At 34.1% G+C, this 26,609-nt stretch overlaps 1 protein-coding gene across 1 annotated transcript in view; it reads left to right on the top strand.

Annotated features, from left to right (window-relative positions):
* Nucleotides 1–1,647: 1,647 nt before the first annotated feature.
* Nucleotides 1,648–26,609, top strand: part of hh (hedgehog signaling protein) — a 65,349-nt gene continuing 40,387 nt past the window's right edge. The window contains exon 1 of the mRNA XM_077432300.1: nucleotides 1,648–1,949. Within this exon, the coding sequence (XP_077288426.1) occupies nucleotides 1,662–1,949 (288 nt within the window). The 5' untranslated portion in view covers nucleotides 1,648–1,661. The remainder of the gene's footprint in view (nucleotides 1,950–26,609) is intronic.

Genomic DNA, 26,609 nt, shown 5'->3' with positions numbered 1-26,609 from the left:
TTAATAAGCATTTAACCGATCGTTTCACCCGAAAGAAAAGGATCGACTTAACCCCTTTGTATTCGAACAATGTTCGTGTGCTTAAATTACACAAAGAAAGCTTCGCTAATTCATCGCCGTGTTTTATATCTTGGCTCAAATTGTTTATAACACAAAATACATAATATCTACATCACTCGTAAACTTGGCACACAAAGAAGAAGTGATTTTCTGTAGAAATGTTGAAAGACAAAAAACACATGTGAAATAACACGTGTAAACAAGGAGATCGCTAGTGTTAAACGTACGCTTTTTTTCAGGTGAGACTCTACAATCTACATACATATCTTCAGGGCCGACGAGAGGGGAAGGGGGGTAAATGAGGGGGGTGAGAGGGGGGGGGTTTAATTTGGCCAGAATTAATTTTAACAGGCCCTGCATGTACTTATGCATAGAGTATGTACCTAAACAATCAATAGCGTGCAGTTATATTTTCTCTCTTTTTGTCGCACAGCCTTACTTAATGTGCGCGAGCAGAATACAAGAGGAATAGGCTGTGCTCCTTGTAACCTGCTCGCGCACATTAAGTAAGATTGTACGACAAAAAGATAGAGAATTTCACCGCACGCCACTGTAAACAATATACGAAAAGATTTATTTTTCACTCTAAATTGAATGAAAATCATTTTAGCAATCCAGTGTCCCTACAATTTTTATTTTATTATAAAATTTTTAATTTCTCAGCGATTTTCAAACTGTGTTTCACAAAAAATTCGCAATTGTAACGCAGAAAATTATCGAATTATTTTTAAAATATCCCCCATCTCCTCCACTTGAAGTCCCCGCGCAGGATGAATTTTATTAGATTACTAGTGGCTTTACCCGGCTTCACTCGGTATTTGTAATATAAACTGCTTAAACATGGCTAATCTAATATTATAAACATTTTATTAAATTTATTTGAATAGTTTTATTTTATTTAAATTTATTTGAATATTCATTTGTTTATTTTATTAAATTTAACGTCACGGATTCTACGAATCAAAACTTACATACATAGTCTCTTTCGAAATTATATATTAGACTGGTGGTTTTACCCGGCTTTGCTCGGTATTTGTAATATATCTATACCGCTTAAACATGACTAATATAATAGTAAACATTTTATTAAATTTATTTGAATGTATTCATTTGTTTGTTTTTTTTTTAAATTAAAATTAACATCACTAACGATAGTTACATACGTACAAAGTCTGTTTCGAAATTTTATATTAGATTTGCATTGTCGGTTCGTCGGAATCACACCCTCAAAGAAGTCATAACAAAATCGTGGTTAGAGTGTGGTGAATAGTGTGTCCAGGTAAGAGTAGTAGTGGGGTGGGGTGGGGTGGGGTGGGGTGGGGTGAGGTGAAGTTGAAGAGGCGCTGGAAGTGTGAGGCGATGGCGATGGCAATGGCAATGTCGATGTCGATGTCGATGTCGATGGCGATGGCGATGGCGGGATGGTAGTAGTAGTTGCGCCGCGTCGGGGGTTGGGCGTCCGGTGTGTGGAGAGAGTGGCGTGGCGTGGCGTGGCGTGGCGTGGAGTGGAGTGTGGAGTGTGGAGTGTGGAGTGTGGGGTGTGGAGTGTGGGGTGTGGAGTGCGGAGAGTGTGGAGTGCACAAGCGCAGTGTTGAGTTGGCATGCGTGCGGCGTCGGTGTCGGTGGCGCTGTTGGCGCTGCTGGCGTTGGCGCGCGCGTGCGGACCCGGTCGTGGCGGAGGAGTCGGACCAAAGCAGCGCAAGTTGACTCCGTTCGTCTACTCCCAGCACATGCCCAACGTGGCCGAGCTCTCGGCAGCAGCCGCGGGGGCCGCCGAGGGCAGAGTCACCAGGAGCGACCCCCGCTTCAGGGACTTGGTCCCCAACTACAACCAAGACATCATCTTCAAAGACGAGGAGGGAACGGGAGCCGACAGGCTCATGACTCAGGTACACCTACACCTACACCCAACCCAACCAACTTCCTGAAAAATCATCTCTATCTTTTCCACAAATATCTGGAAAAACCAGACTAAACACCGACAAAATCGCCAAGTGTGGTGGTAAACTTCAAACCCAATGATATCGATAGTATCAGCTTAATTTGTTCACGAGGGTGTAACCACTGTTAAGTTCCGACTTTTCCGACGGATGCGACTACATATGTATAATACGCCGTAGATGAGGGAAAATTCCGGAAAATTTTATTTCAGTGTTTTACTTTTATGAATGATTCCATTGAAGTGCTGAAGTTTGGTTGCGTTTTTGTGCAATACGCATTGTCGTCATCTTAATATATAATTTCAACATAAAGAAACTTTGTAAGGTTTAATGCAAGTTTTGGTTCGTAGAATCCGTGACGTTAAATTTCATGAATATATTCAAATATTTTTTTATAAAATTTTTTTAAAAAAAATAAAGCGATTTTTATTAAAAATACCGAGCGAAGCCGGGTAAAATCACTAGTCTAATATATAATTTCAAAAAAGACTTTGTAAGCTTTAATGTAAGTTTTGGTTTGTAGAATCTGTAACATTAAATTTAATAAAAAAAAAAACAAATGAATATGTACATTCAAATAAATTTAAATAAAATAAAACTATTCAAATAAATTTAATAAAATTTTTACTATTAGCCACGTTTAAGCGGTTTATATTAAAAATGCCGAGCGAAGCCGGGTAAAAACACCAGTATTATATACAATGTATAATTTCGAAAGAGACTTTGTAAGTTTTGAATCCGTGACGATAAATTTAATAAAAAAAACAAATGAATATGTTCAAATAAATTTAAATAAAACAAAACCATTCAAATAAATTTAAATAAATTGTCTACTATTAGATTAGCCATGTTTTAGAGGCTTTTATTACAAATACCGAGCGAAGCCGGGTAAAACCACTCGTTGGCAATATATTATCAAAATATAATTCAAATTATTTGTATTTTATCTATTGTGCCTACTCGAATCTCTAGCGAACGCAGTTATTTTCATGCATACACGGTATTGTATGCAATTGAATACAGATATAAAAATTATCACACTAAGTTTACACATGAACACACATATGTATATCGTATCTAAATAAAAACAAAACTATGGAGCATTACTAATATGCATTTATGCACTACATACATACATACATAGCTGTCAAACGTGTCGAAATTTATGCAACATTTTATGGATCCATTGGATTCCCATGATAAAAGTTTTGCACGCTCGTCCACATATCGTATATTTTACCGTTTTGTTAATTTGACGAGTGTTGTTATACCTTTGCGGGGGGGCTTCTTCGCAATCAATACCCCCCCGACATTGTTCACATTCTGTGCGATTTGTCCCACCCGGACAATGCCGGGCTAATTTTTACTTTATTTTGTGTTTGACACTCGTAAATCAAGTGGAATGGGATGGGATGGGATCGGATCGGATCGGATCGGAACGAAAGCTACCGTAGTTGTTGTACATAATTGTAAAGCCAAGTCGTATTGTTGCATGCGGATCGGGGACGATTGTTTTGACATTTTGTCTGCAAACAACTCGGCTCACCCGTGCCCGACTTCTCTAAATAAGTACCTTATTAACCTTTTTTTTCACTCTCAACTGAAATAAATCACTTCGGTATTGTGTTGTGGACGCATTTCATAATGTGCAATTGCAAGCTGAGTGTCGCATTGTTCACATTTTTTCAATGGCGTTCGACGACTCTTCAAATTCATGACCGTTCTCTTCTCAAACATATTGTCAATATTTAAAACTAATAATGCAATGACAATGAGTGACATGGTTTTGTTTGGAAAATTGTGCTAAAATTATATTTAGCCTTAACTACATACTCTGCGTACATATCTATGCACCTATACATAAATATTTTGATTAAATAGTATACAGTCGAAGCTTCTATGAAACTGTATCACATGCATCTACATATTTAATTAAAATCCATTTTGTTTGAAACAAATTTAAATAGACTAACACAACGGCAGAGTTTAATTGCATTACATATAAAAAGAAAATATACCGAATTTTTGTTTTACAAAAACGTTCAGTATTACGCGTCCATTCATATATAATATTGTATTGACAAAATCTGACCTTTAAAATATCATATATATATAATGTCGCTATTCTGTCTGTCTGTCTGAAATAACGTTCGCCGTACTAATAATAGTTGTTTCGATTCGACATACATATGTACGTTACAGCTAAACCACTGCCAAAAAGTATATACAAATACAATAAAAAAATAAAAAACTTATATATATACTATTTGCCACCAATGTTTCTTCTTGGCAGAGAATTTACCGCCATCTATTGAAAATTTATTTAATTAATTAATTTTTCTATTGGTGTTTTATACTGTTTACATGTAGGTAGGTACTTTTTACCTTTTTTTCATATTAAACAATTAAATATATTTAAAAGGTATTCGACCGCGTGCAGATCGAAACGACACATTTCTTTTAATTTATTTTTTTATTTAACAACTTAATATGCCAACACCCATGCGATGATCAATGTCATCGGGTACAACACTAGTGTTATTTAAATTAATGCAATGGTACTTATGTACATATATAGAGTAGTATTCTGTCTTTCATTTAATCAGATGAAAAGTTTTAGGTTCATAGAGGTGAAAAAACAAAAAATGTAACAATTAGATGTGAGTGCCGTCGCATCATACGTATACCCATGTGTGTATGCATTATGGTATATTTAAACAGTGAATCAATTTTTCTTATCGGAAATAAGTACGTAGGCATGTATAGTCGTAGATGTGTATAATATAATATGTATGTATGTATGTGGATAGAAGAGTGCGTGTGTAAACAAGAAGAGCGCTTGTTTATTTATCCATTTGTCGCCGTTTCAAAGGAAATCACTCGCGTGCTTATTTTTTTCAAATAGAAAAAGCAAATAAAAGAAATAAAAGTCCCATTCGATGTGAACAAACGCGCGATAATTGGCTCGCTGATTTGACCACTTCATATTATATGTTGGATGTACATACATACATATGCAAATGCATTCACTTGCACTTGCACTCACTCTCATTGTTAATATAACAATATGTATCAAGTCTAGATTTGAAAATATGCGGTTAACTTTCTCGTTACATATCTCGTTCAACAATATTTTCACTGCGAAACAAATCATACGGCAATCGGCATTTTTATTATTTATAATAATACATTCATAAATAAATATATATAACATGTTATACGAGCGATAAAATTTAAATACGAGCTCTCTGTCTCTACCAGTCAGTGCCGACTTTTTTTTGTTGTTTTATTGTTATTTATATTTATTTTTTTCGACGTCAAATTAACATCTCTTTGATGGCACAATAAATAATAATGCATGAAAATGGTAACATGTGTATAATATCCATACATGCTGGATTCGTTTTTGTCTTCGTATTAACGATGTAACATACAGACGTAATGCTATTTCTTATTTAGGAAACTATCATAAATATAGTCGGTATGTACATAGATATGCCAAATGTTCAAACCAAAGTATGGTTAGTTAATTAATTAAGCATTTCTCATGTTTATGCACTAAACATACTCGCTCGTTTCGTTCGTCATCTTTTAAGTGGGTACATACATATGTATGTATGCATGTGTACATTTATGATTAGTTTTAATCAAATATACGTATGTACATATATGTATGTCCGTGCACAACTACATACGTGGTTAGATCGTCATACCAAAATCCGGAATTGTGGACTTATTCGTACATCATACTACATATTTAGATGTGATCACTTACGTGCAATCGTGATTTTATTCATACGTACATGAAATTATAAAATTATCAAATTTTAAGGCCGAAAATATTCACCTCCACTATATCGTATGTAGCATTCCCTATTATAAATCTTTTTACTTTATCTATGTACGTAGTAACACAATAGATGAAGTTTTGTGATCATGCGAAAATTCGAACTCGAGATTTTGACTGATTCCAACTCTGAATCGATTACTGATCTAGCTTTTAATATGTATCTCTATTTATATACATTTAAACTGTACATATCCACCTTGCACTTATGAAACCCTCTGTATTGATCATACAGAACTGGAACTACATGCTTAGATATATACATGAGTTCTTATCCGTATCGTGTTTTCATTTTACTTGATTAACGCGGCATACTTGTGTATGTATGGTACATATACAAACTCGCCGACGGACGAATATGCGATTTTTTTTTAGCGAAAATGGCAAATTGATGCGATTATAACTTATTATATTATAATTTACTAGTGTTTTCACCCGGCTTCGCTCGGTATTTGTAATATAAACCGCTTAAACATGACCAATCTAATAGTGAACGTTTTATTAAATTTATTTGAATAGTTTTATTTTATTTAAATTTATATGAATGTATTCATTTGTTCGATGACGTCACGGATTTACGAACCAACAATAGTTACATACAAAAAGTCTCTTTCGAAATTATATATTAGATAAGTCTACAATTATTTTATTTTACAATTTTATTATTTTTAGTGTGAATATGATTCGTCTAAAGTGTTTTTTGTGATATCAATCTGCTACTTGTATGATATTTTCATTAATAAAAATGAAACATTTTAAGGTGCCTTACATATATTTTTAATAATTTTCGTTATAAATGTCTAAATCTAATATATAATTTCGAAAGAGACTTTTTAAGGTTGTTAGGTTTGGTTGGGAGCTTTAAAGACAAATCAAATGACGATGTTTGAACATATTTTTTTTTTTTTGATTTTAATAAAAATTAAAAATGAATGTTTACTATTAGATTACTCATTTTTAAGCGGTTTATATTACAAATACTCAGCGGAGCGAAGCCGGGTAAAACCACTAGTATATAATAAAGCCAGCAGTATGGCTTAATGGTAGCGTGTATGTTTAGCACCAAGTGATCAGTGGGTTCAATCCGCCGTACTGCTGGTTAGATTTGGGCATATTTGTGACTCCAAATCGATCGTTTCTTACCAGAGTTTGCCAATTTTATCTGATCATTGTTGAAACGGTTCCTCAAAATTGGGAAAAAGTCATCTTTCCTGTTGTCACAAATCTTCTGTATTTATTGTGTGTATAATTTGTAAAAAATATTTACAAAATCTAAATGCATAGATTAATTCTGTAATTAATTAATTGTTATTTCGTGTTCTTCAACTTCTTGAAATACAGTGATTTGTGTAATAATAAAAAATTGGCCAGGAAGGCGCATTGGGTTCTTCTCATCAAGCCTTCCTGGTATAATAATGGGTATGGTCGGCTACACTTCTCTTGAACACAGGAGGAGTGTTGCCCTCATCAAGTTCTTGTTTTCCATATTTAGAGGCTTTATCTCCTGTCTGTCTATCCTGGCTGATATGCTCCGGAGAGTGTGATATGGACCTGCCACATCTTCCCCTTTTTCACACTCTCCTGGCTAGAACTGTGGCTTATAGTAATTCTCCCATTCCTCGTGGCCTCCGTTTCTTAAATTCACTGGATGGTGCCATTGACATTTGTCACATCTCTCGTCATTTTCTGCACCACTTCATAAGTTACGGAAGTCGCGACCAATTAGAACGGTTGAGTTGATCAATTGAGAACTTTTTAAGAATTTATTTTGTCATATTTATTTATTTTTCTTTTCTTCTATTTATTTCATTTGTATTTCATGTACTTACTTGTATTTCATGTACTCTTTTTAGCACACTTGTCGCTTTGGAGCAATCTGTTAGACGAGTATGCTTGATTAATTGATGTCTTTAAAAAAATAAAATATATCTACATATATAATAAAAATGAATATGTACGTACTTAGTATGAAAGCCTCGAACGCTGATCTTTCGCGTTTATTATAATAAACGCGATATGTATGTATGTATGTATGTAAGTGCAATAGATTGATACGATGGTAAGTAAGAATGTATGTATGTATGTATGTATGTATTTGTAGATATGTAATTGTGAATAATTTAATGTTGGTTCGCGTTGCGTTGGGTGTAAAGCGGTCATTGGTTCCCGCGGGCGGACCAACCGCCCATTTTCGAAACTATCTTTTTTGTTATTTTTCTTCCACTCTTGTATTATTCTCATGAGCATATTATACCGAGAGAGAGAGACCAGAGATAATAAACCTCGTAAAAAAGCTCTTTTGTATCTGCACACTTCGACAAAAGTGGGTGGAATCGTCGCTAAACGCCTACCATCTCTTTAGGTGCGTGCAAATATTCGGATTTCATTACTAACTTTATAATCAAACTGTCAATAATTATTTTTTATTTCGTCAGTTGCTTTATAGGATTCGTCAGAATGTCTATTCTATAAAATTGGAAAATAGTTCGCGTGTTTTCAGTCAATGTGCACAAAATAGAACTTATCTGACCATTTAATTAAACTACCGACCGTTAAATATAAAATACATATATAAACCGACCATTCATTTAAGTCCTAAAGTGCCACCAATATCTCTCTTTGGCATTTTACAAGCACTTAAATGTTTAACGCGTGTGCGTAATGGCCCCTCTTTACCACTTGCAAAACTCACTATATAATTGATTGCTTAAAGATTAAATTACCAAATAAAATGCATCGCATAAACTCCCAGTTCGATCTCGACACCTTGCCATCGAGTCATCATCATCATCATCATCGTCATTATCGTCATCTGTCGGTCGAGGTATGCTCGCAAAGGTCACCCCTAATCGTTAAAAAATTCTTGACTCTGACCAACCTTGATACTGTTTTTTTTTTTTTGACTCTTTTTATACATTGTAATTGATATACATATTAAATTAAATTCAAATTTATTTTGCGAGCCGAGTGTTGAGAGCCCTCTACGTAAAATTACATATGTACATACGTATATGTATTAAAGAAGTTGATCATTATATGTATGTATTTGTGGCGTTAAAACTAGTGTGAAGTTTTCTTTACAAAAAAATATATAATATGATATGTAAGTCATCGGATGTTTGCTTATTGATTGGGTATGTGTATAAATAGATTAAATTCTGTAAAGCAGGAAATTGATTCTTATCCTTGTTTATCGAGCGCTGAAAATCCAGGAAAATTCGCAGAAGTTAGAATGCGCAATGATTTTTCACGTGAACTGTCGAATACGTATTTTCCCGTCGTTTATGTCTGCTTAGTGTACGTATTTTAAGTCTGTAGCTTCAAAGAAACATTTTCTCGGTACAGAGATTTGTTTGTGTACATACATACATATGTATGTATGTATACTAAAGTACATAGTTGTATGAGTTTTCTTCAAAAAGTTATCCCAATATTTGTACAAAGATAAGTGGCTTTGTTTCGAGATATTGATATTGTTTGAATTTAACCTTTGCTTTGACGCCAGTCAGTAGGTAGGTAACTACATAAATACAGTGTCTTACGCATATTGGAAATCTACATATATGACTAAAAATATTATATTTATGATTCAGAAGAAATTTCGACTTTCAACAACAGTAATTTTTTGGAAATTTATTTATCGCAGTATTTTTTTTAAATTTAAACAAAGAACCCTTTAATTAAATGTTTACTACACACATACATATTGAGTTGCACCTCTATATAAATATTTTGATTAAATAGTATTATAAGTAATGGACGGATAGGAAGCGTGCTTTTTCCAGGAATCAGGGCGTTTTGGGCCCATTTACAAAGCTAGAGTGCAAAAAAAAAATGTTCTTCATAAAATTGAACAAAGCACAGCAACAATTAACAATGAACGGCACGCTTCCGGTCCTATCTATCTATCCGGTCCGGTCTATTTAGTACGTAGTATTCTAGAATTTTCTTCTATTATATGGAATCCTACCCATATAACTCATTCATTGAAGATTGAGAGAATCCAAAAACGGTTTCTCAGATAACTTTATTTGAAACAGTATGGTTATTATCCTTGGCTATATCCTAGTGCATTCCTATTAGGGGCGTTAGGTTTCAACTCATTGGAGTCTCGTCGGAATATGTTACTGGGAAGGCACTTTTTTAAGCTGTTGAATGGGATAATACACAATCCTCAGGTTCTAAATGAATTTAGGTTTAATGCACCTAGTAAATTCAGGGACTTGAGAAATCGTGATTTGTTTGTTCCTCCTGTGGCTCGCACAAATATGTTGACAACGGCTCCTATATCTAGGGCGATATATCTGCTCAACCGGATTTCTGGTGAAATTGACCTCTTCAATATAAAATATACTAATCTGGTTGAGTGGTTGTTGAGGAATGCCAGTGGTTGATTTATACAACATATTTCCTCAAAATAATCTTTTATTTCGTATGTCAATTTTAAAACTTTATTACACGGCCAATGACTAGAGATTATCTTATATACCACTAACATTTAGCTCAAAAACCCGTAAAGGTATAGCTACATCCCCTTATAGATATTTTCGTTGAAAAATGACAAATTTAGAGTATTGGGATGAATTGAATGGGCAGTAGTATTCTGACACGCGGCATAAAGACAGGTGGCAGCACTGGCTGCTCACAATTAGACCAGTCGGTGCAAGGCTGAAACTCATTATTGGATCGACAACCGCGTGGTGCAAGAGCTGTCTGGGGTACGAGACTTTGGCTGGTCAGACGTACTAAATCACGCCGGAGAAATACCCCCAACGGGTATACAGACACACACACACACACACACGCAGACACTGACCAGCCATCTTCTTTTTTCGCCGGGCAACACTCGCCGGTCGGCCATCTTGAATTGTACACGCGCGCGCGCGCGAGCGCGAGTATGTGTGTGTGTCCCTCGTTATGCGAGAGATCCGCAACGGATATGCGGTCGCTGTCTTTTTGATTCATGTCGGGAGATCTTGGACCACTCCCCGTCCCTGATTTATGGGCCACCGACAATGAAACGAACCTGCCGAAACTCGTGCGCTCGTAGCTACCGACAGGTTCAACGACATCGATACTTGCTTGCTTACTTGCTTGCTTGCTTGCTTGCCTGCTTGTCTTTCTGCTTACCCACCCGGTTGCTACTTCGCTCCTCAGCTGGAAGCTTTTGCACTCTCCTCGGAGGTGTGCCGATCGGTGCCTAAATTATATCAGCAAAAACCACCACTCTTAAAAATAATAAACAAAAATAGACGTTGATTATGATCGTCGTTTCATTATTTGACATATTTCTGCGCCCTCGAGAAAGTAAATGAAAACATTTTTGTTTTTGTTACTAGCCTATTATTACTTCGCTTTCGATTTTTACGTGTGATTTCGTCTGACGAAATTTGGGTTCTTATCGGATCGTTTTCAAACTTTGCCATTTTGCTCGGTTTGGTCATCAATATATGTGGAAATCAAGTCGGCCATTACGATGGTGAAAAATTATCGTAATAGAGACGTTTGACCCTCTCGCTATGTCAGATTATAATTGTTTAAACGCCTATGACTTTTTCTTTTTTCACTCTATCTACGTATATGTATAAAAATGAATGTCTGTGTGTCTCGAATAGACTCTTAAACCACAAAACCGATTACGATGGAACTTTCAGGATTTGTTGTATGCATGTTCGGGAAGATTAGTATGAAAAAAAAATCGCCGAAAATGGGAACGTAAACGGGAAAAACGGGAATGAGTCTCATTGCAACGCTATAATTTCAAATGTTTTCGCGTCGCGACCAACGTGTTCGCTGCCTGCGTTTTACCGACAAATGGGAACGGGAACGAGAACGGGAACGGGAATTGCATGCATTATTGTGACATTGCAACGCATGCCGGGTTCAGCTATGTAGTATTTTATAAAATTCACTTTATAGGTTCTCATTGTTAGAGTAGCATACTATTTTGAGTATAACAAATTTACAATGTATCAGATTCGGGGTGGTTATTTTCCAGATGGAAAATCACTAGAGGACTTTCCTCTACAGAACACTTCATTACATTACGAACAATAATAAATGTGCTTAGTGTATGACTTAAGAGGCTCATATATGTATGTACGTAACGTACATACGTAACTATCTGTCAAGCAATTTGACACAGCGACAATCACAACTATTTTTCGTAGCAACAAACTACATTTAGATAACAAAACTATATTATTTAATTAATTCGGTCAATTCCAATTCTTTTAACTACATAAATAGGTGCAGCTTTTTATACAATGAAAAAAAATAGCATTGAATTGAGCGAATTTATAAGTAGGAAGGTTTTTGCCAATTTGATGGACGAACCGTTTCAACAATGAAATCAGATAAATTGGCAAACTTTGATAGGAAACGATCGACTTGGAGTCACAAATATTCAAGTCTAACCAGTAGCATTAAGATTAGCACGGGATCAAACTCGATAACTTCTCAGTGCTTAACATAAACACAACCACTGAGTCATACTGTTGGCTACTTGTCCAAAATCATGTTGAAAATAAGTTTTACGTGCTTTTATCATACATATGTATGTAGATACTAGATACATAACTTGCTTTAGTAAGCATATTTATGAAAAATACCATTTTATTATTATTATTAAGTATTCAACTATGTATTTTTTACGTATAATACAAAATGTTTGTAGTAGGTATACCTAATTAGACAAAAAGATAAATCAAAAGAGCACTAATTTTGAATGGGAATCGACGCATAATATCATACATATGTATGTATGTATAATGTAGCTCCGCGATGATTTAATCAGCGATATATCAATTAAAGTCATTAAAGTTAATCAGTGTGCGACGCTAATTTGCGTTTAAAAATTCAACGATTTTCCAAACGCGCTTAGAAATCGAAATTTATTTACGACGTAAATATTTAAATAAGAAGACGTGTTAACGAATCGGTCACGACAGTTACACATTGATGATCGGCCATCAGCCATATGTAATGTGGATAAATCGAGTATCTATGTATGTACATAGATAAGTTGTAGTATTGGTGAATTGGAACGGTAACAGTGCAAAGGAGGGTTGATCCCGACCAGAGAAGGGTTAAGATGCGATGCGATGGACCGGTTTAGATGCGAAGGAGCTGAAGCTGCGTTCCTTTGAGTTTCCCACGGCTAGATGGCGCGTCGAATGCGGCCGCCATGATTATCATACGCCGCCATATTCCCCCGACAATTAATTCCGACCACATTGAATTATGCTAATGGCGGTCGCCGTGCACCGAAACAATGTGATTCACCGATAATAAATAAATAATAGCGAGTGCAACGAATGCACTTTCTCCACTGCAGTGGCGACATTTGAAAACCGGTGCGGTGCGGTGCGGTGGTGCAGCGTTGGGAAACATCGTGGGTACCTACGATGTACATAGGTACGAATATCAATCTACCTGTGGATATGCTCGTGCCATATTCACCACAAGTTAATTATCAAATCAAATTTAAAATAAATATTCTAATATATATATGATATGTAATTTCCGAAGAGACTTTGTATGTATGTATGTAACTATCGTTGGTTCGTAGAATCCCTGACTTAATAAAAATTTTATAAAAAAACACATGAATACATATATTCGAATAAATTTAATAACATTTTTACTATTAGATTAGCTATATTTAAGCGGTTTTTATTACAAATACCGAGCGAAGCCGGGTAAAATCACGTATATCGGAATCGAATAGAATCTGCCTACGCTCTAGGTATGTACTATAGAACATTGTGTACAAAATTGCAGAAATGAAAATACTACTAGACTCGTCGATTTACTTGTAGATTCATTTATCTACATACAATGTTTCGATAGTTTTCTTGACCCCTTGCTCTATGATTCGTTTCCATAAATCGTATCTTTCATATGAGAGTCTTTTAGACTTAAGTGCCAGTTCGAAAAGTAACAGATCAATATTCTATATTTGGGAACAAATGAAACATTCATAAGTTGTCATAATTATAAATATTTTTTTAATTTAGGGGTAGGGCTGGCACCCCCATAACCCCCCCCCCCCACCCAATAAATTAAGAATAAATTCTGCCTTAAGTTTTATATGTATGTGAAATTTACTAATATACTATTTTTGCTTAAGAAATATAATACATAGATACTTATTTATTGGGAATAAAAACATAGGGGCGCAAATTTTTCCTTTTGCCTCAGTTGACAAAATGTCTAATACCAACTGTGATATGTACATACATACATACATATGTATTATAATGTATTATAAAATAAAAAAATCATAATCATGTTTTGATTTTTGATTTTTAAATGCTTTTTATTATTACGAAATTATGTTCACAATACATCTTATATCTATTTTAATAGCTACTGATCTACTGATAATTTTCTATTTTACAATTTAATTTAATTTGGTTAGTAATCATAGTATTATATTATTCTAATGTTAATCTACAGCATAATAGGAAAAAGAGCTCAAAAACTTATTTATAATCCTTATAAATGCGCATAATACATCTAATACATAATATTAATTGAAGACTCACTAAAGTCGATGACCTAAAGCAGATTGTGTTTAGGTAATCTGTGTGTTATACCTGAAGGGTATAGACATTTTGTTGTAATCACCGAGACTCTTCACAAGTGTGTTAGTATGGTTATTAGTGATTCTATCATATAATCTACTGGTTAGTTTGTTAGTAATGTCTGTAACAAATGTTTTGAAAATTATCAAGCGCTCCCATTCGTGAACATTTCTATTTCGAGCCTTGAACCTGTCCTATGTAACGTTTGGCAAAGAGATCGCAATAACTTTATCACATTTTTTTCAATATGTGAATTTTATTTTTCACATACATATTGGTACATATATTTTTTTAATTTGCCTTATTTCTAAATTATTATTTGGGTAGCGTCCTAGCTACGTGTCCATTGCCATTATTACATTTTCACTTGCTCCTTGGGATTCTTTCATGAGTCATTTCATTCGACAAATATCCACGTCACAAATAATTAAAAATGGGTTTGTCACAAAAGTGAAAAGAGAAATTGCACACCATATTATTATACATGGATGCGTACTGATCTATAATATGTGTTTATGTAACCAGAGATAGTTTTGACATGTCTATTACTAGAATTGGGAGGCATAATAATTGTGTTAGCCATTGTAGATATGTACTATACGAATTATATTATCCGATGGATTAGCATTTTGAATGTCACTTTCGGCAATTGTCACACACTCGCGTTCTGTTTGACGTTCGCCTGTCGGCTGTCAATATTGACGGCATCTGCATAAACACGATTAATTTTAGAAACGAAGCTTGTAATTAGACTTCAGTTTTGAACATTCCGAGATGGGGACCTCGACCGCTTATTATTATACACATTTATGCATGTATATATGTAGGTACAATCGACCGATCAGGTATCCTTTATGGCTATTCATTTACAGGTTTCAAGCACACTTCGATAAGTACACTGTTGATTTACACACTGTGATGCCGAGAAATCTTTTACGATCGAACAAGTGGTGGTTCTCATCAACAGTGATCTTTTCCAAAAACAAAATTGCAACTCTCGTCCATCGAGTACGAAAAAATATCTGAAATTCGGATGTGTGTGGTACTGTAATCAGCTTGAACAATTGTAAAATCAATGTCGATCGTTTCCTATGAGAATTTGTCAATTTGTTTGATTTAATTGGCTCATACCTACTCATTACTTTCAGCGTTGTCTGATTATGACTAGGGTTGCCAAGTTTCTTGAAAAAAAAAGAGATCATTTAACAAAAACCTCTAAAAAGCCTCTCCACTCACATCATATCTTATGAGAGAAAATATAGTACGGACTGCGTCAAATTATTGTCATAATTGGAAAAGAGGAAATTTTGGATATATTATATAAAAAAAAAAGATAGAGAACAAAAGAATTGTGTAAATAAAGAGAACATGTTGTCTTAAAAAGAGACCTGTTGGCAACCCTAATTATAACTTCAATTTACATTTGTATTGTACCATTTTGATCAACCTGTCATTGAACTGTGGTGGAAATAAAATATTAAAAAATAAGTACATATGTATGCACATACATATCTGCTTGCACGTGATAAACACAAGCGTCGATATTTAATATGAAAAATTATCATTGTGGGTCACCATTGTTCAACGCGAACACAATCGAACGAAATTTCGATTGCAATAACGGTCCGATAACAATATCGCCTCAGCTTCGAAACGTTTGATTTTTAATCTACATACACTATGACGTCACTTCTTCATTCACAATATACACTTACGAATGTTTATTGGCATAAGTGTGATTGCTTTATACGCGTTGGATGCGTGTGTTTGTGTGGGTGTGTGTGTGTGTGTGTGTGTGTGGAGTGCAACAGGTGATTTGTGGATCTGGACCTCTGAAAGGTCACCTGGGACAATGTTACCTTACCCACAAGCTCTCATTGTCTTCAATACCAGCTTCGTATGTACCTATGTATGTACAAAAGCTGCGCAGCTTCCGAACGATCCAAATTCATATTCAAATGAGAACGCCTGTCATTATTATCATTTTCATATAGAATGTTTTCATCATATGCGGATGAGAACTTTACCTCTCTGCTAAAATAATTCAAATAGTTATGATGTGAACCTCGAATTTTTTCATTGATAGTTTTAATGAAAGAAGTATTATTTTATAGAAATATCATAAGTAAAATACAATTGGCAAATACCTATGTAGGTACCCATTCTATTTATACATATTTGAATTCATATATGGTGCACGTTTGGAAATAGTGTCAATTTGGGGCCACCTGTCATGGTATTATGGTTAACATGTAATCGTAATTCAAAATATTTGTAAGTGTGGTAACAGTATCGATAACCGTCACGAGTCAGTTTTTTCATTAAAATTGATCAACTGATATCTTATATGTATATCATACGTGCAGTGATTTAAGTCATTGTTCAAAATAAAAAATTAAATTGGCGTTATTTATGGCAACTGTACATTGAGAAAAATAATTTGTATCTAAAAAAAAATGTTTGTGCATTAAAAATTTTCGGTGCGTTAAACAATCTCGTATTGCGAATCGAATAAAATATTTTGACGTAATATGAAACGATCATTCGAAAAAATAGATTATAGCATTAGAATAGACAACTTGACAACTGTCAAAAGTGTTTACATTTTTTTTTGTGTATTACGTATGAATATGAATGATGATGTCAGATCATAGAGTTGAAGCCAAGGTCGTAGGTGTCGAAGGTTACAAGCCGAAGAGTATAAAAGAAGGAATCCAGTAGAGAGAAGCGTTAGTCGTTATCGGTTCGTATTTTGATCATTGTAATACACATTTAAATAGCAAACATCCACATTTTAAGTGGCGAATGTTTTTTTCAATGATCAAAGCAAAGCTTCTAATGCAATCTGTATCCGTCATTTAGAAATACAAACAATTTTTTTGTAATGTACAAAATTTATTTAAATTGCTTTTTTAAATGCACATTTATATTATAAAATGGACGTTTAAATGGTTCCCATTATTTATTGGCATATAATGTACATATTTTATTTTTTGCATACATAGATAAATACTAGGAAGACCTAACAGGTAAACCCCGATGTGCCTTCCTAGACAATTAATTACAAACACGGCAGCATATTTTATTACATAAATCGCTGTATTTCGAGAGGCTGAAGTACACGAAATTAACAATTAATTAATCCAAACAGATATTTTTGGATTTAGACTTGTTCATAAATTTTTACATAAATTGTACATAAATCAAATTCAGATATTTGTGACATAGCAGGTAGAACGGTTTTTGACATATTTAATAGATAAATATGTATAATTCATACATGTGTGTGGTACAAACTGCATAATTTTGGCACAAGCATGTGTACATATATATGTACATGAAAACTCTCGCATCGTATCGAATCGCATAAGTAAAATCCCAATAATTTGCTATTCAAATTTTGGAGTCTCGCAACGAGGTCTCAAGTGATGACCACTACTGAACCAGTGACCCATAAACGGCGCAGACTTTATTTATTTACCTTTCGGACCGTCAAAGCGCACTTTAATAATTTATAAACTTGGTCGGTTTTTTATAATATCGGAGACGTGTAAATATTTGGGTTTATTTAGGAGCTCTCTTGAGACCGCTCGCTTTATGGGTGTGTGTGTGTGTTTGCGAAGACAGAAAGAATAGTAAAAAAAAAAATCCCACGCATTAGTATCCAAAAAGTGGAGGTACATAATTGAGCGCGGCTTTTCATTGTGATTAAAATGTGTTTTATTTTCGAGGCCGTTGTAAAATTAGAGTGAAATGCCATAAAAGTCCGATTGGCTTGTAAAAGTCTTGAACAAACAATCAATGGTGCCGCTACAAACTAGAGACCCCGACTCGTAGGTATTAGCGAAGTCATAAATTCTTGATGATCCCCCACCTATGATGATTGATCATAATTGAGTCAGATCATTATGCATTTATGTATGTATGTATTATATATTATAATAGGCGGCGTATATATATTTATGCGTCCCGTACTTCGGAATGGGGAATTATAAGGATCATACTTGTAAATGAACCTGTTTATTTATACCTATTATATGTACATTGTGTGTGTGTGTGTGTGTAATTTAAGCACGGTAGAGATATTTCATCTCGTAAGAGGCGCCTCATTATCATATATTGTATTTCATACTACCTAGCTACGCGTCGTGTGCTGTATAAATAAGATATATTGTGTGTGTGTGTGCTTAAAACTATTTTGATTTTTTTTTATCGTGAGCTCTTCTTATCTACCTATGTACACACACATATAATATATGTGGCTTCCAGTAAACAATGCGTAATTTTCATTATATAATATTTGTGACTCAATTAATTACGTTTTTGTTTCGGTTCTCTATTAGTATCAGTATCTACCTACAATTGGTAAAACAAACATTACGGGCGATCACTATAAATGTGGGGCACAAAGGTGGTATCCGCGGCAGCCTTTGATTCCCCAATAAAACCCCATATAAATATTGGGGGTTTTCCATATTGCGGTCCACCATCATCAGGTGGCAGTAAAATCATTAGCCAGCCGCCTCGTTTGATCCGCGCATTATCTTTTAAGTTGCAATAAAATATATGTATGTATGTACATATGTGTGTACCAGTGCCGTGCCGTCCATGGATGCTGCGCATCCCTTAAAATTTACGTTAAAAAAAATTTCATACCGTTTGTTTTCTGTATTATATGTACTATATGATTATGATATATACGATCTTTTGTCTGATCCAAAATTGATATAAACGAGCATTCCCGATGAAAGGCCGTAGCCATCTGCGCGACCGGTGCGCGTTTCCCATCAAGATTGTGCTACCATGGATGCTGAAGTTCCCTACAAATCTTTTGCGCATGCGCACAAGTGAGCTGTCACTCTTGCGTATGCGCATGAGTGAGACGACTCTACAGTCGTCTCGCTCGGGCGACACTTGCTCTGGAAGCAAAATCTCCTTTTGCGTATGTATGGACTTGATTCGTTTTTTATGTATACACTTTCGCTTGATTCGTTGATTGATATTTCGTACGTTACGTCCTTAGTTATTACTTTTATTATTTTATTGTAATTTATTACGTCCCAAATTATTATTTATTATGGCCCTTAATATAAATAGCCAAAGTAACAATGCAAGTGGATTTATCACCGTTGTTAGTAATAATTAAAATTGTTTAATTAAAAATGTAGTAAAAAGGACATTTGCTTCTCTACTATATAATGAAAAAGAGATTATTGTTAAGAGCCCAAAACCCACACCAATATTGATTATTCATTCAAAAACGAAAACATATCAAAGACATTTTAATAAATATAAATATGACAATGTTTGAAAGAATAAAATATAATTTAAAAAAATAAACTGATCGTGTTTTGGACAGGATCCTCTGGTTGAAAAGTCACCGCACGCCACTTGTGTGTACATATAGTATTTTATTCATATATGTATACCAGGAAAGCCTAACACTAAATCCTCAATGCACTTTACTGCACCTGGCCAATTACAAACAATTGTGTATGTAGTATGATAGATACAGAGTGGGGTAGCATTTTATAATATCAGCAAATTTGAGATGCTTATAAACTTGAATTTGTGAGAGATAAATAAGATGAATTTTATAAATAAAAGAAACAAAAAATAAAAGTAGCTATTTATTTATTACATACTCTATCTATTACATATGTATATGTATGTGTGCTTTATGTGTTCATGCGTTGTTGTTTATTTTGTACTTGGCTATGTACAGTGTGTTTTTTTTCATGGTTGTGGCTATTTGCAGGTACTATATCTGCAAATTATTTGTTATTTGCAGGTACTATATCTGCGACAGGCGCAAAACCTTCTGCGCATGCGCGTGAACTTATAATCGGCAGAAATTATAAGAAATTATAATATAGCGCATACCTGCAAATAGCCACAACCTTTTTTTCATTAGAGCAGTGATGTGCGGTAGATCTTGTGCGATATTCATGAACAACCGTCTCGTTCTCCAACGAAAGGGTCTCTTAGACTGTATTCGTTGGGGGGTGGGGGGTCTCATGTTGAGGGCTTTAAGGGTCAAATTCCTTGACCTTTAAAGTGGGCTTTACATTCATACAAGTTTCAAAAGTAAATTTTAGCAATGCAGAATTTAATAAGACACATGCAGACTAGTGCATATGAAATATAATAGTGGCAGAGCGGTAGAGTGTGTGTGTGTGTGTGTGTTGGAAAGAATGAGGTTGTGTTGAATGAGGCGCTAGCAGAGGGACAAAAAAGAGCGTCAGTCGCAAAACCGCACACACAAAAGGGTCGGCTTATTAAATAGAGAATCGCTTTGACTTACATTTCATAATATTTGTAATGGATACGAGGGGCGGCACGTCCTTAGAACATCTACAACAAGAGAAGATCAGGTCAAAGAAGAGCAGAGAGAAAAAGAAGAAAAAAAAAAAGAAAAGAAAAAACATGACAAACGAGTGAGGTGTGACGTAAATATTTGTGGCGGGCGATCGCCTGCTGAGAGGCGTTGGTCTACACTGTACACTCTACACTCTACACCACGGGACATACATACATATACCACTCGACTACAATACAATATACAAAAGGCATTTCGCCTCTTACCACCACTGCCAGTTGCCGGGGGTGAGCCCATATGTACCATCTTCCATATCCACCTTTTACTATTCCAATCGACTCGGATTGTCTGCCCGATCTTTTATTAATTGGGAATGCGTTTGGAATTTTAATACGCGAATATGCTTCGCCGAAAAGGAATCTCAAAAATGCATCTATTGTGTCCGATCAATTTTTGCTGTCCTCTTTGCGATAGTTTCCACCCGAAGGACGACAGCCTCGCGATCTTTGCCACATTTTTCCAAACGAATCGAGGCTTCTCAACACCATTTTACTTGGCCATATTAAATTCGTAGATAAGACCGAACCAAACTCATGTTCAATATGTATCATAGCATTTCATTAGATGATCATCATCATATATAATATTGGATTTTTATTTGACATCTCATATCGACTCGAAAACCTATTGTTTATTTAATACTAGTGTTGTGTCCGTTAATTTCAACGGGTGGTTTCGGAAAGGAATTGATACACGAATTAAAATAGATCTATATATCATATATATAATATCGCTATTCTCGGTGTCTGTGTGTCTGTGTAAGATAACGCTTGGCGTAATATAATAGTCGTTTCGATTCGACATATTTACGTCACAGTTAAAACACTGCCAGCAAAACGTACGAATATAATACGAACATAATAACAGATCAACAAAAAAAATTTATTTACATTGTTTGCTACCAATGTTTCCTCAAGGCAAATTACTTTAAATTTACTTGCATTTTCATGTACTTTTTTCCATTCTTAATCTGTTTAGCAGACTCGTCGCTTTGTAGCAATCTGTTAGACGAATGTGCTTGATTAATTGATTAATTGATGTATAAAAAAAATAGTCTCCGAGCATTTAGCGCCATCCATTGAAAATTTATTTAATTAATTTTTCTATTGGTGTTTTATTGTTGTTTATATGTGGTAGGTAGGTAGTTTTTACCATTTTTCTATACTAAACAATTAATTTTAAATATTAAATTAAATATATTTAATAGGTATTTGAAAAAATTCGACCGCGTGCGGATTGAACACAGAACCGACACATTTCTTTTAATTTTTTAATAGCTTAATATGCCAAAGTCCATGCGATGATAGTCCATCGGGCACAACACTAGTAAAAGTAGTAAATAATTATTTATAATTAGGTCAAATAATTTATATATATTCGGTAGTAAAGAAGAAGAAATAAAAAGACGTATGAAATTAGGGTGGGGTGAATTTGGACGAATGAATGCAGTTTTTAAATCAAAAATGCCACTTTGCCTGAAGAAAAAGATCTTCGATCAATATGTTTAATATGCCAGTGATTATATATAGATGTGAGACTTGGACATTGAACGCCAAGTTGTTACACAAAGTCTAATGCAATGAAAGAAGTATGGAACGATGTATGATTGGCATAATGAGGAAAGACAGGAAACTGAATACGTGGGTGAGAAGTATGACAAGGGCTGTATATATATTGGATGGTGTGATGAGATTGAAATGGCAATGGGCAGGCAATATGGATAGAAGAATGAACGAAATTTGGACAAAAGAAGTGCTAAAATGGTACCCGAGAGAATGCAAAAGGGTAAAAGAAAGACCGCAGGGAAGATGGGTAGACGAATTTAGGAAAATGTGTTGGGTGAAATGGATGAGAGTGGAAGCATCATCCAGCAGTGGACTCAAATTCTAACAACTGTGAAACAATTTCCTGTAATTATCAACCCCTTAGTACATAAGTAATTGTATAGTATGTTGCATGTAGGTACGGAATTGAACAATTCATGCAAACGTCTGCATGACAACCAACAAGATTATTATTACGATTTAAACTTGCAATATAATTGGATTGGATTTTGGAAAAGCTCTGATGTTCATATCTAGTAGGTATGTACATGTATGTATAATATATGGGCTTGGCAGTGTGTATAGATTTTTTTGCGGTGTCGTGTCGCTGCGGACAAAGGTGAAGAAGCGAAGTATTAAAGGACCATATATCAGAGAGAGGGACCACACGAAGCGCCAAACCCGAGAGATTTACAGACCCCCACAGACTATTAGCAGTGTTTAGTCGTTGTTGTTGTCTTCAACCGAAAAACCGGCCTTTTTACTTTTTGACTTCCTGCGACCGACCGACCGACCGACCGATACCTACACCCGATTCACCTATGAAAATCAATCTGACACTTTTGTGCATGTCTCCTTATGTACATATCATATACATATGTATAAAGGTAATATGTACCTATAGGTACAAGGTACCTACTTACTACAAATTGTCAGAGGGGACAAGAATCATTTACAACGGACACCGGCGCTTGTTGTCCACCTACGCAGGGCTACCGCTACACCTGGAAAACTTTTTCTTTTTCCATCTTTCAATTTCGGTTTTATGTTAGTTTTGCCTTGTCGGTTTCGGTCGTTTGATACATACATACATATATGTATGTGTCCATTGTGTTCGCTTGCTGAAATTAGTCATTTTACCCTAATGACTTATAGATTAATTCAACTATGTTTAACCAACTATGTATGTAATTAGTATGGAGAAATGATAATTCTGAAGTCTTAAATGCGATTTTCACTTTGCATCAAACGCATAGTCGGTACATATAATATTATATTATATCATAAAATTTCTGTACAGATATTTTTCTTGAGCTTACTACATTATACATATGTACATATATTTTATATCCCCAAAGAAATGTTGAAAATTCATTAAAAGGTGACGTAAAGTTTGCGTACTGATTCTGAGCTCGAAATACAAATTTTCACTAATGGGAGCGCTCGATTATTTTCAAAATATCCCTTTAATTTTTTCTATTGTATTATAATACATTATACGTACATATCAGAGCCTGGAGTATAATAAGTATTTCTTAAGCAAAAATAAGATGTTACACATATAATATTACACTTGAGAGAAAGCTTAGTGTTAATTTAATTGGGGAGTGATAGATGACTTGTACTTTAAAAGCATTGTATAATATTTAAAATATCAGTTAATATATTTTAAGATTAGAATTCAATATATTCAATTAAAAAAAAGTATGCGCCACAGACGATTATTTTTTCGGATATTTGCGAAAACCTGATGTACATGGGCTCAATGGGCCACTTTTTGAAGAAGAGTATCTTAAAAAGTCTTACAATTTTTCATCTAAGCATTTTACTTGCAGTTAACGATTGTGATTCAATAGTGCAATATCGGAATATTATTTTCGGTAATATTTATTGAATTTCAATTTTTTTCAAAACTTACGAAATGTACCGATGTTTCCATGCGTTTCCGTTCATTTCAAGTCCTGTACCAATTGCATTTTTATCTATAGATACATTTTTATTTTATACAGGTAAAAGCCCAATTCAGTACATCGTATAATATAAATAATAACAACAAAAGAAAATCATATGACATAATGGACAAGATAAAATAAAATACAGGTGCAAATCGGCTTTAACGATGCAAAGACATTCTAAACATCTTCAGTGTTTCAGGCTCTTGTCCAATTATTTGATGTTTAGCTGAGTAATTTTCTGAGTATGCGATTTTGAAATCCCTAGATTACTTTTGGAACACTCTGTGTGTAAATATAATAAGTATGCTGCTTTAATCTGTATTACATCTGTACACATATTGTCCCAGAATCATGTTATTTCAATGTAATTCACGGAAAAACACGAATTCCGTTGTAGGTAATGGAGCAATTTTAATTCATACGTTTTATATTAAGGTGTAATACCAATATGACTTTAAGTTCATATTCAGCACAATCTGAGCGATCAAAATAACGATATTAATTTTATTAATATTATGTTGACTCATTCTTTATGTTCATTGACCGTAATAAATTCGCACAAATTTGACGCGTCCATTCTTTACTATCATTTCGCGAACGCCTTTTGCGTAAAATTGATTTTTTTCTTAGAAAAAAAAACCATATAAAACGATGACGACCACTACCGAAAAATATGGGTTTTCATTTTTTTTTGCGTGAAAATTTATTCGTTTGGGTCTGCCCTGTCGTCTGCCGTCTACCTGTGGTCCTCTTCTTGAGGGCTTTTATCACAGACACTCGAGATGATACGCATCTGCGATGTTCAGATCGACGACGGCATTAATTTGATTCAGGCATTGCAAACCAATGGAATCCATTGACCTATTTCTCTTGAGCTAATTAATAACAACACAAAATAAACTATATGACATCATAACGAAAAAAGACGAGCGCAGCTGAGCCCGTACGCTAGTTCTACAGATATTACACTGTTCGACAAATGACGACTTTTTTTTTGGTTCAGAGACTATAGATATGACTTTTCTTATAGATCTATGCCCAGTAAATACGAATCTGGTATTAAAAAAAATGTTGAGTGGCTCGAGATTCGGAGATATGTGTGTTTTTTAAATCGCACGATTTTTCTATAGCTTGGTGTTGTTCGGTCGATGTCTCAAAATCTGTCAATTTCCTGTTCAAAATGAATATTGGAATCTATAGTCGGGTATTTTATCTTTCATTTATAATACTTTTCAGCCTTCAAATCTCTCTAAGTAGTCGTCCAGTTCAAATCAAAAGTCAAAAGTACGTTTTTTCACTTGGGATTGTTTCCCACTGTTAATACTAATTTATATTAAGTTTTTTCTATCGAAACATGTTTATTGGAATAGTGTTCGGGCCACATTATTTTTTGTTTTCGTTTAAAAGGGTTAATTGGAAGTGTGCTGAATATTAAATCGGTAAAATTGCGAGCTAAAAGCTCGTACTAGTATTTACTGAATTAATAGGGATAATATATTAAATTGTCTTTATATGAAAGTTAAATAAAATTCATAAAATAGAAAAATTCATATTTCGACTATTCTTGTGGATTAATAACAAAAATTTCTTTATCAATAGAATTTTTGCTATCAAGAGACAAAACAAGTGAAAAATCTTTAATTTTTAAATTCATTCTATAAGCGAAAAGTTTTCATTATTTGAGCACACGTATTTATATAATAACTAGTTGTTTTACCCAGCTTCGCTCAGTATTTGTAATATAAACAGCTTAAACATGGCCAATCTAATAGAAAATATTCATATGTTTTTTTATTAAATTTATTTGAATCGAAAAAAATATAATATTCAACCGATTGAATTGTCGTCATAGAAACTTTGTTTTGTTTTCGAAGTTCTCAACCAAAAATACTAATAAACATACATACTTACATACAAAATCTCTTTTGAAATTATATATTAGATATACATACATACATATGTAAGTCCTAACTTAAAATATTTTCAGAAATTTATTACCAATGTATTTGTGTATTGTACACATTGTTTGTGCATAATTTATTGTTTTTATATACCTATAATATAATATACATATAATATAATAATATAATATATATATATATATATATATATATATATATATATATATATATATATATATATATATATATATATATATATATATATATATATATATATATATGAATTGACTTGTATACATATTATGACTAAACGAACTCTTCTAAGAACTAAAACTAAAGAGGTACAATTTGCAACACTTAAAATCAATTTGCATCTCATTATAAAAAAATATGAA

This window comes from Arctopsyche grandis, chromosome 6, assembly GCF_051622035.1.
Source record: "Arctopsyche grandis isolate Sample6627 chromosome 6, ASM5162203v2, whole genome shotgun sequence".
NCBI classification, from domain to species: domain Eukaryota; kingdom Metazoa; phylum Arthropoda; class Insecta; order Trichoptera; family Hydropsychidae; genus Arctopsyche; species Arctopsyche grandis.
This window is presented reverse-complemented; position numbering and strand designations above follow the sequence as displayed.